This window comes from Xiphophorus hellerii, chromosome 18, assembly GCF_003331165.1.
Source record: "Xiphophorus hellerii strain 12219 chromosome 18, Xiphophorus_hellerii-4.1, whole genome shotgun sequence".
Lineage (NCBI taxonomy): Eukaryota > Metazoa > Chordata > Actinopteri > Cyprinodontiformes > Poeciliidae > Xiphophorus > Xiphophorus hellerii.
In genome coordinates, this window is record NC_045689.1 from 23,878,821 (window position 1) to 23,896,873 (window position 18,053).

Consider the following 18,053-nt stretch of genomic DNA (forward strand, 5'->3'; position numbering starts at 1 on the left):
TGTTCTACCTACTTTACTCAAAAAATTGCAGTACATATTGTTGTACGACATCCTACATGCCTCTACAAAAAAGTCTTAAACTAACATGGATAGCGTTTGTTCAAATAGTCCAATTAATTTTGATCAGGCGAGGACGCACACTCAAACACACACAAACACACATTTCTAATTGTATTGTAGCTACATTGTTTCCCCTCAGTAATGGTAGCAATTAAATGGGCTGTATAATTACACTGTCCTCGTTATGTAGTTAATTTCTGTAATTACAATTTGCACCAATCGTATCCTCCCTTTCTGTGTGTCATCTGCTTCCCTCTTTTTTTCCCTCTTTCAAACACACAACCCATAAATTAGATTGATACTCGTGCACTGCTTTGAAAAGTATGCATTTTCATTTGCACATGTGGTGCTCTTAAAGCCATGTGAAGGAGCATGTTTGTGCGCTTTTATACATCCAAGGTAATTAAAATGACTAAACTGAATAAATGACCAGCTGACCAAGAGAGAGAGATTCAAGCCAAAGAAAACATACTCAAAAGGGTTTGCATTCTTTGTTAGCACAATTATCTCTGTTTTATTATTTTAGGAAAGAGATTGTGCAAAATTTCACAATTATGGAAGCAAAATTAACAACTGCTCACTGATAAATTAATTTATTCATCTCATTAAAAAATGCTTGCAAATGAATTTAGTTTCTTTGGTTGGAACTAAAGAGAATCCATCCAAGGTCCAAAGTCTCCACAGGTTACCCATCTGCAAGGCCAGACTGCTGTTTTCATTATTGCTCTGCTTCTTACTAATTTAATTCTGATGAGAAAGTTCTTGCAAGGAACTTAGCAAAAAATAAGCAATCAGATTTGATTACAGCGAGTTCACAACAGTCACAAACAAATTAACAAACAGATTTTCACTAATTCAGTATGGTAAAATAGAAACGGTAAAAGTCTAGATTCGATCCCAAGCATCTTCTGAGGGGGTCCAGTCAAAACATGTTTAAATGATCAGTACCAGGAATCTTTGACCTCTTCTGTGAACAGAGGAGTTTCCTTCCTAACAGCAAGAGTTGCAGCAACACGGTTGCTGGTTGGAGCTGCATGTTTTGGACTGCTTCTCTGGCTTACACACAAGCAAAAGCCACTTTGACCTTTTTATTGCCTTGGCTGCGAAGTCCATCACATCAACTTTGACTCATTTTTATCCCTACACAAAGAATACATTAAATCTGTAACAAAGGAATATGACTGCATGTTTTGTTCTTGAGTTTGAGTTTTCTGGGTCAGGGGTCTGCAACTCCAGCCTTTGCATGCCGGCAGTTTTGTTTCCGTCAGATTGTCATGCAAACTTTTCAAATGTCACAAAAAAGAACAAAAAAAGGAAAAAGGAAAATAAGAATAAGTCATCTTTCCATTTACTGGTTTGGAGCGAATCAGCCAGGTTGAGCAGAGCATAAATTTGTCAGAGGTTGAAGATACGGTTAGGTGTAATGAGCAAGATGCAGAAGTTGTAAACTAGCATGAATCACACATCTCAGAAAAATGGGGAGTGTTCATTTAGAAAACACTATATGACATTTCTCACAGTTTTGTGTCTCTATGGGGCACAAACCCATCAGTGGACGGTTTAGTTTGCTACATCAGGACTTAATCAGCATATGTGCTTCCATTTTCCCTTTTGGACATGACCTTTTTATGAAAAAGCCAAAAACCACCTCAAGCAGCCATAAAAATATTTTAGCAAAATTGAGGAAGATATTTAAAATTTTGCCAGTACCATCAACTGTTCCTGAAATGTACATAAAATAAACATTGATGGAAACACATAGTGTCCTGTAACTTTTCCTGCTCTAACCATGAATCAAATGGCTGAACTGCAGCATGTCAGCAAGCTTTGCAAAGGTCCTGGTCATTAACCATTCATTTGATTCAGTTGTGTTGGAGACACATCCAAAAGTTGCTGGATAGTGGCGCTTGATGAACTAATAAATCCTTTCAGTTTCAAAACTTGCAACTGTAACACGACTGAGCCTGGGATTAATCTAGGTTTCTTGGTTTCTAACTTACCTTTGTTGCAGTTGTTGTCTCCCTCCAGCAGAGGGCTCCATGGTGGGTCTCCTTGACTTGCAAAGGTGCGCATGTGTAGATAGCTGATAGTCAGCCGAATGACTGACGCTTTGTCGAGCTGACTCGTGATGGCCCCTGGCAAAGGCAGCATCTTAGCCAGCTCAAAGAACTCAAAGTTCTCCTTCCCCCGTCGAGAACGAGCTGCATTGCGAGATTTCTCTTTACGCAGGTTCTGGAGACTGAGAAATAAACACAAGTGTATTACAAGTAGATTGAGTAAGAGACTAAAGAAAACTTAATGGACAAATAAATGCATGAAGAGGAAAAAAAAACATAAAAATTTATAAACTGATGTTCAAAATCTGAGCAACTAGCGTGAATATCTCTTTTTGGCCATTTATATGGTTTTCCAACCACATGGTTTGAGTTTTAGATCTGGTAGCATGAGGCTTTTCAACTTGCAGTCCATTATTTTGCATAACAGTTTGGTTTCATTGTACACAAAAGCTGATAAGTGTGGTATGCATTTTGTCAGGCTCTCAAAGTCAATAATTTACAGAGCTCCTTTTTTCTGCAAATACAGCTGCAAGTGTTTAGCGATATGTCTACACCAGCTGTGCACATACTGTAGCGAGACTGAAATTATTACCAATTCTTCTTTGTAAAATAGCCTAAGCTCAGTAAATTGTATGCAGAGTATCTGTGAACAAGTCTTCCTGCAGAATCCCACTTGGTTTTAGGTCAGGACTTTGGGCAGCCATTCTAACACACACATTTACTTTCATCTGTCGTGCGTCTAGGGTTGTTCTCCAGCAGAAAAATGAACTTCAACCTCGATCTGTTTGACCACTTTCAAAGGCTTTCTTCAAGAACTGTCTTGCATTTAGCTTCCCATTAGCTCTGGCTGGCCTCTGTGTCCCTGATGAAGAAAAGCATCCCTCCAGGATAATCTTTCACCAACAGGGTGGGTTGTATAGTGCTTTACATGTAATCTGGAGAAGTTAAAAACACCTTCCACCTGTTTGCAGATTCATATAAAGATTATGGGAGTTGTTTTTATTTTTGGATGATGGACTTAACAATAGCCTAGTAATGACCAACCCTCCTGTACTACACTTTGCTTCGTCCAGAGGGTCTAGGCTCTCGGCTGTTGAGAAATGATTGCTTCCTCGTGGCGTGGACTGTGTTGAGGTTTTAAATTTTACCCAGTCACTAATGTTTGCCTGTGACGTATGTAATGCGCTTGAGGCCAAGAAGCTTACTGCTAATGTAAATTCAATATCCACTGAACGGCTTTGTTCACACCTTCCACTGCTATTGCAAAACTACAGTAGGACTACAATTCTAAAACAACGCAGAAAATGTTTTTCATTTGAGTCAGATGTGCTATAAATTGACAATCAAGTCACAATGATCAGAAAACAAAGAGGTACTGTATGAAATGAAATTTTAGTTCAGAGTCATTATGGATTAGATATTGTGATATCAAAACTGGATTTGTGAAAGCTACAATTTAACTGATAAACTGACAAAAGAAGGATGAACTTTTACTTTGCTGTCTTTGTCAAAGATTGACTAACTTTTGGTGCTGGGCGGCTCAGCTGACAGCATGTGTGCACCATGTTGAGGGGCTGTAGTCCTGGACGGGGGTGTCCTGTTTGATTCCTGGTCTCGGCCCATTGGCTGCATGTCTTACCCTTCTCTCTCTTGTCTATGAAGTGTTCAATACAATCTACTGAAGTCTAAAAAAGTGAGTCATTTGGTGGAAAGCGATTTGTTCATCTTTGTGAAATGGCTTTTATTCTAATCTCTGTGCGGATATTTTTTAGTCAGTCTTTGATTTCTATTTCTATTGAAGCTGTGAGTTACCTTGTACAGAATTTATTTTAAACTTCGTAGGTTTTCAGTAACAAAACATAGCAAAAACTGAAAATGTTGTTTCTTTGCAGGATTTTTTTTTCCTGATGTCTTCCAGTCTGTGTCAGTGTTTATTTAGAGCAGTTTTTTCATGGCACATAATGTGTGTTATGGATCATTCAACAACACTTCCAGCCTGGTTGTACAGTATTCATTTTAAACCTGAAATAGTTGCCTGCAATGAGAGTTTTAGCTAACAAAACACATCAGATTTTGATGTCAACTCTTATCAATCAACATTAGTTGTAAAAAACTTTTGAAAAATCTTAAAAAGTTTTCCAATGTTTTGGTTTAGTACTGGCACAAGTTTGATGAATGAATGAATCAGTGTGACAAATGTCCACATTTGTACTAAACAAAATATAATTAAGACAAAGAGTTTTATTGGATTCAGCTGCTGCAGAGAAACAATCACCTGAAGACGAGCCTGATAATTACAAACTCTCCTCTTCTTTTATCCACTCAACCAGAGTCCTAATAATACTATTTGCTCTAAAATCCATATGTGAACCTGTGCACACAATTTCTCCCCTGCCTATCGCTCCTTTCCCTTCCCTCCCTCCCTCCGTCTAAATCCTCTGCCTCTCCCTCATCTGGTCCCGGGCTAGTGAGCTGTAGCTGTGATTGAGGGATCAATAGTGGAGGGAGGGGCAGAGTGACAGAGAGCGGGGGGTTGGGCGGAGGGAGCTGGGCCTCAGGTACCCTGTCTCTGTGATTGGGTATTGACTCTCCTCAATGGGGCCTGAGTGGTGGAATTATGTTGTCACAGCCACTTCACAATTTGTGTCAGTGCAGCGCTGGAATAAAGTGTTTGTGTGTACACGGGTGTGATATTCTCTTTTGAGTCTATGGGGTTTTCGCGCCGAGATTTCCAGCGTGCGTGTGCAATAAAAAGTGTGTTAAATTTGTGTGTGCAGATATGGTTATATCTTAATCAGGTGGCACAGCTGCTGTATTTTTCGCCCCCATAACAAGTGAAATCGGTGTGTCTCCCTGCAGTGTGTGTGGACTCATGCTGCCAGCCCGTGTAACATCTCATTATTATACTGCCTCGACCCCAGCCACCGAGAACAATCAATACGCACACATTGATTCTGCTTAGTTTTTATATCCGCCTGTAAATGACTGCCCATTAATAATTCCTGCCAAATTTACTTAATCTCCTTTAAGGGGAAGGTGCAGGGGGTCCCGTGTCTGACAGGACTGGCAGGTGAGCACCGGCGCAGGTGAAATGTAGCGCTGAGCAGAACAGACTTACGTCTTCTGTATTGTGTTTCACTGAAGGGGAACTCTTTATCAGGCTGTCAGTATGTGCAAGGGTGTCAACCCATGGATTTCACCTTGTGGAGATTAATTCATGGGCATGCTCCCAGGCTTATATTGGTCTGTGTGGGTGTGTATGCGTATGTGTGTGTGTTAGCATTTCTCATCTTGCAAAGCCCATTTGTCCAACAAATACTTACATTGTGAGGTGCTGTTTTTGGGTTGGGGGTTAGGTCTATGACAAATTAAGTTTAGGTGATCTTTAGAGTTAGGCATGTACTTGTAATTGTTAGGTTTGGGGCTTGGGCCAGGGTTGGGCTACAGAAATTAATTAAAAATTAGTGGAAGTCAATGCAAAGTCCTTCACTGCAAAAACACAAACTCTGACTGAGTACTTTTGGTCCAGTTTCTGGTGGACAAATAGCTTAAAACACTTAAAATAAGACAAAACTAACTTACAAGTATCTTTTCAGCAAAATATAGGAGCTTGTTTTTAGTCAATAATTCCTTAATGAAGATGAAAAAGTACTAGTTATGAGCCAGTGGAACAAATAATAAGTAAAATAATTTGCCAGTTGAACTGGTACTTTTTCATATATATTAAAAAAATATTGACTTAAAACAAGTACCCATAAACCTTCTGAAAAGGTACTTCTAAATTAGTTATGCCTTATTTCAAATCTACAACGATAATTGCACTAGAAACTAAAACACTTGGTAAGATCTTATGCTTTTGCAGAGAGTGAAGATAGAAATATATAGATAGATATACTACGTGTGTGTGAGTGTGGGTTGGAGGGTCTTACCAGGGTAGTGTAGGAGGTTTGGCGAGAAGTCCTTGAAGGAAATCCCACTCCACACTCACACATTTCCCCTCGCTGACAAACGGCATGCTCGCCATGCTTGCTCCAATCCAGCGCCTGGCGCTGCTCCTTAACGAAGGCTGCGGTCGGTTCGGATTGCGACAGACTCAGACCTGGAAATTCACGAGAAACGGGTAAAGTGTAAGAAGTAAATTAACCAGGTGGCCTTGGTCCAGTCATCAATATTTGCCATAAAATCCTCATGATCTACTTAAAGTTTATGAGCAGAGAGCACACATTCGAGTTTGAGTATCTGAAATTTATTACGTACTGTAAGCTTTTGTGTTTTTGTCTAAAAATGTGTCTGATATTTTTGTATAGTACTCCAAAGTATTATCAATTCAGGGAAGAACTGACACTTACTTGGATCTTTTGGCATGTTACTAATAACAAAAACATACATTTTGTCCTAATTTTTATTGCTGAGTCTATAGAAAATACCCAAAATAACAGTTTGACAGACGTGGAGGTTGGATTTTTGCACCTACAAGGTGATTCCCGAAGGACTCTTTGCTGGAAACTTGGCATACAGTAGATGGATGAAGTGAAGGGCCAGGTGCATGTCTTAGGTCCTGTCTCAGGTCTTCACTATATTTTTTCCCTGCTATTCCTTAGGGAAATCTCTTTAAAATACAGTTCGTCTGCTGGAGACAGTCTTTTCTAGGCCTGATGTTTTTCCCTTTTTCTTTTCTTTTGGTTATTTTTCCTGGACGTTATTGCAAGATCTCCCAAGATTCGTCATGTTTGCAGTAATTATTTTAAAGGGGACCTATTATGCAAAATTTTTATTTTTGTATATTCTTGTACTTTCATTTGGGTCTTTACTGCTTCTAGAAAGACTCATAGCACCAAACAGGATCTGAGAAATGTTAGCAAACAATGGTAAACAACATGTCTTGTACAGTGAATAGACCTATCTTAATTTGTTCACAGAAACATAGTAAGTTTTCTTTAAGATGTTCAAGAACTTGACTGAACATCTATACATTTAAACAAACATAAAGGTTGAAACACTGTCAGACGGCCTGTGCAACAAATGACATAACAAAAAAGAGAACTTTGTCTTTACTTTTGTAAATATTCTATTGAAATACACATATTTTCGGTTTTTCTCAAAAAGCACCGTGGCTACATCTACGTGAAGCGATACATTCTTTATGTATGCATGCTTGTGACTTATCAACTAATAAACATCTGAAGGTTATGGGCAGCTGGTTGACAAAACGTATTACAGTTGTGATGCATCAATAAATTGATCTGTGATTAGAGATGGGTTTTACTCTCATCAGTTCTAGCTGTTGTTCTGGAAGTGGAATAATAAAATAAACATATATTTTCCACATTTTTATCAAATGCAATTGGAAAACTAATCCATACTTTATTTGGTCTGTGTTTGGATCTTCATGCAGAATGTTTTGAATTTCATAAACATCAGATAAAGGGCATGGTCATATGATGGAAATGATAGATGGGGCTAATCTTGGAGAAGAAAGAGAACGAGAGACAAAAAGAGAGAGAAAGAAGTGTAATGGTTGCACATTGCATCAACTATAAACGACGTTCCTGTCTATAGTTAAGAAAACTTATCTCTACACTAGGATGCTACCACCACCACGTTTCCCATCATTATGGTGCATTCAGGGTAAAGTGTAGTGTTGGTTTTCTGCTACACATAGCATTTTGCATGTAGGCCAAAACACTCTTATCTGACCAGAGCACCTTCTTCCATGTGTTTGCCGTTTTTCCTGGCTTATGACAAAGTGAAAATTGGACTTATTGTCTTTCTTTCAACAATAGATTTTGTCTTCAACCCTTTTCCAGAGTTTTAATTGTAAAAAAAAAAACAGCCAACAAAGCATAATTTTCCTCCCACTTCACATTTACGCACTACTTTGTGTTGATTTATCAACTCTAAAGTAAAATAGAATACGTATACATTTCCAAAGTGACAAAAGCGTTCACAAATACGCATAGAATGACCTCACTAAATGCCCCATTCACAGAGAAAAAGTTTGCAAACTAGTGACTGTGGTTTCAACCAAATATCTCTACGGACAAAACACATTGTCCACTTCCTCTATTTGCTGTATTGTGCCAACGTTCAAAACTCCTGTCATAGAATCTGCCAGTTTTCTCTGTGGTCTTCAAACACTGCTCTTCTCCTCAACAGTTTGCCTCCCCTCTGTGCTGTGTTGACATTTAAAGGGCTGCTGTGGCCCCCAGCACCTCGGTGTCATGCCCTTGGGCCTCACATGCCCCCTTTCTCTCTCTCTGCCTCTCCATATCTATCTCCCTCTTCCTTCAGGCTGGATGGATCAGCACAATCACGTCAGTAGAGCTTTGCCAGGGCAAAGGAAAATGGATTATGTCTCGAGTTCGAGCATGGCTATGCTGACCTCGGCTAAGAGGGGTCAGCAGAAGCCGGGCAGGTTTGGCAGATATCATTTCACAAATCTGACCTTAAACAGCCAACATTAAATGCAAGCGAGAAATCTTCTTGGACAGATTTCAAAGGCAGACAAGTCAATAATCAGTTTCACAAAGAAAGACAGAGATCGGGTCATCTTTCATTGTTTTATTCTGTCTTTAAGCAGCTAAAGCGAAGAGCAGGAAAGTAGGATGTCTATTTCTAACGTGATCCGAGGTCAGCCATGTAAAAGCTGGCCTTTGTGGGCACAGATGTTGTATGGATTCACATAAATATTTAAAAACTTCAGCGTATGAACGACATACAGTAACAGAGCTTAATCCACAAAATACAGAGAGAAGTTGACTACCTGAGCGAGATAGTCAGTTTTTCCTGACTTTAGTTTGGTTATTTTACAATGAAGAGACTTGCTGTTCATTTACAATCTGGCTGAAAAAGTTGCATAATAAACCTGGATCTCTGTGGCACACGACTACATATAAGAAAAAAAGAAATGGCAACATGTGAGATAACAGAGAAAATTCTGGAGTTCATTTGGGTGGCACACCCCTCCACCACTTGTTGCTGCGCACTGGCACTCAGCTGGCAAGAACAACAATCTTACACTTTTAGCTCCTCGCAAGAAAGAAAGAATTAGTTGTTTGCAAATGTTTCTGGCTCCACCACCAATCACTCCAACTGGCTGGTGAAGTGACTGCAGGCTGACTACCACAGCAGATAGCTCAACCAATTAACCAGCTAATTATAGCTACGTTACTCTGTGAAGAGCAGAATCACAAAAAAAATATGGAAATGACGAGTAAATTAAGCTGATCAGTATTCTACATTTTTGCTTTTTTTGTAAATAATATGAAGCTGTTAATTTCAAAAATAGAAATAAAGTCTCATAATGGCTCGCACAAGGTTGTAATTTAAACTTTAGCAATTAATCCAAGTTTTGAAAATCGTGATAAGTTCTGCAAAATAATCGCAATATTCTTTAGACATTTTTAAAGTTGAATAATAAATGATTGGTGTTTGTGCTGTTTCTCTTTGAAATTACATTTAGTATCTTGTAAAAAATATATAAAATTTAATCATGTCAGGTTCAGAACCGAGGTATATTAAGGTTTTAAAAAGTCGACTTAAATGCCTTTCAATGAGTTGAAAAAAGGAGAGCCAGACCGACCAGATGAAGTTTTCCACAACTTTGTGGAGTTCACAGTGAGGAAGCGCTCTCCCTCATCTGCTGCTGGGTCCTGCCAGTGCTTCAATATTCCCTCGCTTACAAGAAAAACAAAATTTTGCTGTCTGGACAAAAATGTGACAATGATAAAACAGAGATAGGCATGGTCTGGGGACTAAAGCAGTGAAACCAATCACTCCTATTAGAACAACGCTGTTTTAGCAAACGGACTCGGCTATACAGGCAGATACCTCAATTAACATTTTGGCATACTTGCAAAGCTTTAGAAAATAAAATTAAATGTTCTGCACAATAAACACTGGAAATTAACTACTAAATTTATTTGGTGTTTGATACTACATTTTTGGTTTGTTCTAAGGCATAAAAAGTACTATAAACCAATGCTATTGTACAGAAACAATTTCACAATGGTCTATGTCATGTTGGTACAACTGTTTGACAAACGTGGTTAATTTTCCAGCCTGATGTTAAGCCCCTTTTAAAGTATTCCCACTGCCATCATATTCATTCACCTACAGCGGACCTATATATTTTAATCCCATAAGTGGAAAGCCGACAGATCTCTTCCTTGGGAATCTGGGAGAGTCGACAGGGTCAAGCGGAGGGCAGTGCACCTCTGTCTAACAACTTCACCTTTGCCACCTTTTCTGCCTCACCTGGATAAATGCTCTTCATGCCAAATTAGGCTGTGTGGGGCTGGACGGAGGGATCAAAAGGAGACACAGACAGGAAACCGTTTTCACAGCCTCACGCTCACACACACATACGCAGCCAGCCTCCAGCCCATACCTGTGTGTTTATCTCTTAATTGACCCTATCTGTGCTTATCTAATCTGCCCTCCCCATCTTTCTGTCTCAAACTATCTCTGCATCTCTCACTGAGTCTGCTTCTATCTGAGCGGACACAGGGCCGTAATGGACAGGAGCCTCCACAGTAATTATTCAATCAGCCTCATAACCTTGTCGCAGGTTGGGCGGCCCATTAATGCACTCGCTCAAATGGACCCCGCCACATTGACTGCTAATGCTCGGGCTAGCCGTTGCAGCACAACAGGCTGAATGTCAGACATGTCATTCAGCTAGACGGAGTGTGAAACCCCCCCAATCGAGCCAGGCTGCTTTATTCTGCCGCTGCGCAGCGGGAAACATATAGGACAAGCAAGGTGCGATTCCTGTAAGCACCAGGAGTAAAAAAAATATACTGTGTTCACAGCTGTGGAGATCAACTACCATCAAGTGTGACCGCAGGTGCTCGAAATGTGTTGCTGCTGTACTATATACTCGTTAGTGTTGCGTATGTGTGTATATGTGAGGGTGCCTTTGAGACCCCCACCCTATAAAGTCATGCTCTCTTGGCAATGTGTCAACAGCAACAGAGAGGAGGGCACCGCGAGCGAATGTTCGTTCGCAAGCAGCTCTTTGCTACCCGCTTGGCTCCAGCTCTGTTTATTTTCAGCGGGGACGTTTAATTAGGGCCTCCAGCTGTCAGAGGTTCGTTAGCGCGCCCCTCCTCTTCCCCAAGCTGCCCCTCCCCGTAGGGAGTCAGGAGTTAAGGCAAATGAACACATTTAAGTCAAACAGCACGCCGACAGACAACAGCCCCGCCGCCTTGCCACCAGCTCCCCTAGGTAGGGGCATGGTTGTTTTATGCCTCATCTCCACAACCCCTGGGGCCCAATACTGAGTCTGGCCAAGACTGCGAATGCAGAGGCACAGGAGCTCTCATTGCCCACTAGAGATTACATGCACACTGCAGTCATGCGAAGGTGAAGAGTAGAAACAAGTCTGAGCAAGCCAATAGTTTGCAGAAAATAACAAGGATTTCGTTTCTGAAGGTTTCTGCTTTTAATTTTTTGTCAAAATTCTGCAGAATTATTCATCAAAAATATTCTATTCAACTTTTTTTTATCCATTTATCGCATGCTGTATAGGTATGGGTGATATGAACTTCAATTTTCTTTTCAAAACAGTGGGTAATTGTGGTTGATTTTGTGGTACTTTTTCTTTGTTTCTGTACCAGCATAAATAAACAAAATAGCATTGTTCAAATTCTCATCATTATAGAAACATTTCATTGTTAAGGATCTGCAGACAGCTCTCCCCTAGTTCTCTGAAGCCCATTCCTCTTTAATTACATCAAACGTAAAAGGTAAAAACGGCACACACATGCAACAGCAGTGTGAGATATTCCCTTGAATAATTTCTTATCAAATACAGAGCGCTCAATATCATGGAAGATGTTGAAAACATGGTTGGCTGTAACATGAGCAGAATATTTGATGTACTTAGTTTTCTATCTTTGCCTTTCATGTTGTTGAGTGCTTGTAAATGAGTGTCTGGAGCGTCCGGGGAGATGAAGTTTGGTATTCTGGTTGGAGGGCTTGAAAACTACTTATCATGCATTACGGCCGCGGTTGGACCTGAGGATTTGGAAGTCAAAACACTTTTTAATGTACAATTTTTCAGCCGCTGATCAATCGACAGCTGCTGGACATGAAGATCTACCCCCCTTCCACCTTCCCTCCCGCTATTCCGACTCGCTCGGCATTCCGCTTCCGTAGTGAAGCTTCGGCTGCTCTTGACCTTGACAGTACTGGTTGATTCCCAACCCAAGGTTCTCTTCAACTCTCAGGGGCCCCGGCGTCCGCCACCCCCTCCCCAGAAGAACGTCTCACACTCCCATCATCTACAATCCGCATCCCCGCCCCACCATCCTTCGCCCTCAACCCCTCCCCCTTCTTTTTTGCTCCTCCGCGGCCCTTGCTTGGGTCATTAATTATCTAATGGAATCAATACGCCGTTAGATTTGACCAGCGTGACCCCGCCCGCCCCCAGGTATCTCTGCAGTGATGAGCAAAGGAGGAGCTGCTCTGGGCTGGGTGTGAAGGAATGATGATAACAGCCAGCACAAGGAGCAGCATCCCTAAAACTGAAGGAGCGCAAAATAAAGAGATCAGCAAATAAATAAATGATTAAAGAGGGATAGAGGGGTGGACGGAGAGCACACAGGGGATGGGGGAAGCATAAGGAGAAAAAAGAAACACAGGAAAGGAAATGATGAACAGATGAGGACGCTGGCAAATAAGTAGAGAGAAAGATATTTGCTAATGTTCGCCTTCTGTAATCAATATCTATTCCCGCCTCTTCTTTTATTACGGGGAGCTTTGGTGTGCGTCTTTGATGTTCGCTCCTCACAGGCGTGCGGCAACACCGAATGTCATAATTATCGTCCTCTACAGCCCAGGACACACATAAGAAATCCCCAGCTGTACCTGCACACATAAACTACAAGGCCGAAACTATAAGTGTGCAGAATAGCTTTTTTGTCTTAATCTCAAAAAATGCCTCACATGTTTCAAAACTTAAAAAGAGGTGGACTAAAAGAGGGCGAACTTTGTCTCACGATGGATGTTTTCAGGGAAATAAGAGTTGTACAGTTATTAATAATTGTATGACTATATTTCATGAGTCATACTGTTTGTTTACAGTCCTTTCAGCGGGTAAAAGAGAAACTAACAGTGACAAAAGTTTTCTTTGGTGGCATAAAGGAATGGAGTGCTGCCTTTCCCCCCACCTATTGCCATACACTGCCAGTCAGCTGGCTGCAAAAACTTCTAAACATTCAACTTACAAAAAAAAAGAATTAGGCTGTTTGTCAATATTTCATGATTAAGGTTTTGATACAGTTAACAGGGATTCTGCAGGTTTTACCAACTCAAATTTAAGACTTTTTAAAACTACTATGAATGAAATTTAAGACCTGCATTTCCACAGAAATGTACAAATTTCATCCAGCCAACTGGAGATAAATTTGCACTTAACCACTACAGACACAAAAAATCTAACTAGCTAGCAAAGGTATGTTAGCAATGAGTTACCAGTAACCTCAAGTCAAAGAAAGCAATAAAGATGTACAGTATGTGTGCAATTCAAACATTTGCATGACAGAAAAGCCCTGTGAGAAAAAAAAAAATACATATAGAAAATATGAGACTGAATTGTTCTGCCAAGATAAAATTTAAGATCTGTAATTAACATATTAAAGGCAAAGTTTTTTAGGAGCTTAATTTTAGATAGAGGAATTTAAGACGTTTTAAGGATGTGCACACACTGGTGAAATTTTATGAGGAGCTGCTCAGTTAAATATTTCATCATGAGTTCAAGTAGCGTCTAAGAGCTCTTTTGGATAGGACTGATAAAAAAACAACTAATTTTCAAAATCTTTTTTTGTCTGGGCAACAAAAATTATGAGGTCTGGCCGAACTTACTCAGCCATAAAAGAAAATATCCATGGACGTCCAGTGTGTGGAGCTTGTCATGACAAGTGACAATAAAGAGAGGTCAAGAACATTTTAGAGCTTCTATAAAAGCAAACAAACATGGAAAAAATAAGAAAGTTAACAGAAAAGTCTCCTTTCTGACTGTGGAGGAGTCAGCCGAATGGATTCAACCCTCTATCCAGGGCAGTAGATTGTAAATCCACTCTTGCAAGACTTCACTATATCAGCGCTGACCTCTAAATAACCACAGGCCAAAGAACGCCACACAAGGCCACTAACTCAGGAGTAAAAGTACACACTGTGAAGAAGCACACATGCTTAAGCGAACATGCTGATGAGAGTGGTAAACATGTCAGAAAGCCTGATGATAGTTGCACAAGCTGTGTGGGTGTTCACTTCTCGAAAGCAAAACTGTCTTTGAAAGAAAAGTGTTTGAAACTTGTTGCTTTGTTTGAATATTTTAATTTCTGTTTTAAGCTGCGGAATCACGGAAATGTCGAAAACTCAAACAAGCCGCAAAACTGATATTAGACTTTAAAGGGGGAATCTGCATGCCTTTACATTTCCTGTAATCTCCAAATGCATGCGTGTGTTTGAGCGTGCACAGATCCCTTCAGGCGTCTGTGTGAATGACAGCGGGGGTTATGTAAGGAGCCACAGCGGGGCCGGAGTGGACAGTCCAACCGGAGATCAGGTCAGCAGAGTGTGACACTAAACACATCTCCCTGACACCGCGCTGACACCCTCTGTCACAGACCCACACACTGTCTGTCAGCGCTCTTCACACATATACACACACACAAACACGCACACACACACAATCTCTTGCACGGCAAGAGCAAAGAAGTGTGCGAGCGACTGTCTGTCAACACACTGACCACCTCAGAGTGTGTGTTTCTAAGAGAGCAGCAGAGAGAGGAGAAAATATCAAGAGATAAAAGAAACAGAAGGAGAGCAGGAGACAGGGTGTTTACCTGCCGAGCTGAAGACGGCGATTATAAGTCACAAAAAGCGAGCATTTGAAAAATTAGGCCAGAAAAGAAAGAAACAAGCTTACAAATGGCATTAAATCCCATTTCGTCTCCTAACGGCCGCAGCAGGTAACCGTTGAAGACCAATTACCACAAACAAAAAAAGTTACTTTTCTAAAACAGCTACAATCTTCCATCATACCCCTTCACTTCTTCTTGTTAAAGTCCTTTTAATGGAATGCCAGAAAAAGTGGGTGCAGAACAGTCCTGTCCCTCCTTCACCTGATGCTGCACACTGCTGATCAGCTGGCTAAAAGATTACTTTTACACATTTCTCTTGCTTACAAAAATAACAGTCATGATATTGAAACTAAAGGAGTACAATCCATCATTCTGGATAATGTCCTGGATAGCATTATTATACCAAAGATCAAAAATAAAGCAGCAGGAACACATCATGTCAAACATCCTGGTTTTTCCAATTTTGTACTGTCAGGCCTTGGTATTTTTATTCAAGGGCATCATCCCATGTGATTCTCATACGCCATGCGTAGTCAGGATATATTTTATCTTTCGCGAGCTTAACCCGAGTTCACTTCTTCTGCCTTTGGCACAAACCTGCATCTCCTTAAATACAAAAAAAAAAGCTAAGGAAATAAACTTGTGTCTGGCTCTCATAAAAAGGGCCTAAGAGAGGTCGCAAGCAAAACATCCTGCACATGCAGTTTCTGAAACGGATGGAGAGGCTCAGCGGCTCAGGAGGCTGGGGTATAAACCGTACCATGCAATGATTTGCTTTGGACTCTGGCTCCTTTTGGAGCCAATCTGTGCTCAAGCAATTACAATCCTTAAAGTGGAAACATTCACAGTGTAATGAATCTTAAAGTACATATTTCTTCAACGGGGTTAGGTACTGAAAAAAAAAAAAAAAGGATACTTGTTCTGAAATTCCTTTTTATGTCTCCAAACATTTTTGACACCTCATCCACATACATCTGAGCGAGTTTATGTTGTGGGGGAATGTATCTGCAAAGCACCTGCATCCTCAGCAGGTGTGGATGCAAATGAACTTGTCGGCGGTGCTTGAAACAGAGCACAATTTACACAAAACCCACCACATAAATTTTCGGATGGGCGTGCACATATTTACATTTAGATCGACGCATAGGCTTAAACAGAATCGGATTGAAAACGTTACCTAAATGTAATCGAGTTTGACTTTTGCTTCACTTATCAAAGAGAAATAATATTTAAAAAGACATAGAGAGGGGCGGGGGAAAAAAATGAAAACATGGGTTTCCTATGTGAGGGTTTGATGCTGTTATTTACTTTACAGCAGCAGTGAAATGCTGCCTGTTTGTCACAGTCATTCTGCCAATTTGGACCACCTGCTGCAAAACACCCCGAAGGCAGCGAATGCTACCGAGCCAGTAAGCTGTGACCAATTCAGCCTCTGCAGGTGGAGACGGGCACACATGCCGTTCACTCTGAGCCTTCCTATCTCCAAACAGCAGACGCATTCAAACAAGCACGGCGAACATAAACGTACGCGATTATTTGGCTTATCTGAACAGCAATGAATTTGGTTTGCTAGTTTAAACTGATGAAACACACAAAGAAGTTTATGTAAAAAAAATAGAAATAAAAATAGAGAGTAAAGAAAGAAAAATGGATGTTGTGCCTCCAAGGGACGACAATTTGGTTAAATTTTATCAAATGGTGCATTAATGTTAACTTATTAGTTTATATTTACATGCTTTTTTCTGGTTACATGTGTACATAATAAGTCCCATCCTCTCACTCAGTTATATGGAAAGAATATTAAACTTTTTAACATTAAGGTCATAGTTGTTAAAATTTCTACAATTTATTCACAAAATCCATCAAAAAGTTTTGTGCTCACAAGTTTTTCTCATTTGAGAAGAAAAAAGAACTTTGTTGATGCCTGAAAGTTTTCACAAACCTTTATCTAGTTGCATAAAGCAACAAATCAGTAGATCAAAACACATTTCTGACTGAAACTGAAAGTTTAAGGATGAGAATAACTTTGCAAGTGTGTGTCCAACTGTGCGCATCCGGCAACGGTGTGCGCACACCCGCACGCCTGCATGCGTGTGTGTGTGGACTGTAAGTTGTTAGATCCATTATCTACTCACCTGACGGGCATTTCCAGTCCGCGTGCGGTTGATCTGATCCACTTTGTTGTCTTCCTCTTTCTCCTCCTCCTCCCCCTCCTCCTTTCCTCTAAGGTGCCCCCTTCTCTGCCCTGGCAGTGCCCACCCCACCGCCGACACCACCACCTCCTCCTCCTCCTCCTCCAGCAGCAGAAGCAGCAGCGCCCCAAGCTTAGACACAGCAAACAGACGCGGTGTGTGTGAGCCAAAGGGGGGCCGGCTGGGACAGTCAGGAAGGGGTGGGCACCGTCAATCCCCTCACTTTCACAAAAGCCGTGGCCGCGCAGCCGGACGCATCCTGTTGCAAGAGTGTGTGCCTGTGACAGCGGAGGAAGGAGACTGTGTGGAGGCGTGTGTGTGTGTGTGTGACGAGCTGATGCGGCTCTCCCCGGCTCTCGGAATCACTTCACTAACACTCTGCTCCGCTGCGTCTTGGAGATGGACTCGGATTAGGACACAGCCAGTGTGAGAATCTCTTTCTCTCTGTCTAACTCCCTCCCACCCTGCCTTCTTCCAGCCGGCGCGCTCCCTCCCACCCTTCCTCTCCGCCGCTCACTCATTCACTCTCCTCGCTGAGCTTCTTTCTTTTCATTTCCTCTTGGGAAAGCCGTGCACACCAGTTGTCTCTGCCTTCAGCTGCTCCCTGCCTCCCTCCCTCTCAGTCACTAGTAAATATAAAAGGCATGCTTGTACAGCCCCTCGCCTCGGCTTCCCTCTGACTCTCCCTCCCTAACTCTCTGTGTCTCATGCTTTCGTTTACCCCCACCTCCACGAGCTCTCCCCCTCTCCTTTTCCCCTTTCTCAGTTTCTTTCTCACTGTCAAAGCTGCCTTTCAAATGCTGATTAGCAGCAAAAAAAAAAGAGAGAGAGAGAGACACACACAAGGAAGGAGAGAGGATGCCTGAAACAAG

The 18,053-nt window shown here is 41.2% G+C and overlaps 1 protein-coding gene across 4 annotated transcripts in view; it reads right to left on the reverse strand.

The window, feature by feature from the left end:
• npas1 (neuronal PAS domain protein 1) overlaps positions 1-17,851 on the reverse strand; it is a 56,798-nt gene extending 38,947 nt beyond the window's left edge. For 3 of the 4 annotated variants that reach the window (XM_032545852.1, XM_032545851.1, XM_032545849.1), the window contains exons 1-3: positions 17,125-17,850; positions 6,047-6,216; positions 2,061-2,299 (exon numbers count right to left, since the gene is read on the reverse strand). In XM_032545852.1, coding sequence (XP_032401743.1) covers positions 2,061-2,299; positions 6,047-6,141 — 334 coding nt within the window. In that variant the 5' untranslated portion in view covers positions 6,142-6,216; positions 17,125-17,850. Of the gene's footprint in view, positions 1-2,060; positions 2,300-6,046; positions 6,217-17,124 lie in introns of all 4 variants that reach the window. The other variant, XM_032545850.1, reaches the window with a different exon arrangement.
• Between the last annotated feature and the right edge of the window lie 202 nt (positions 17,852-18,053).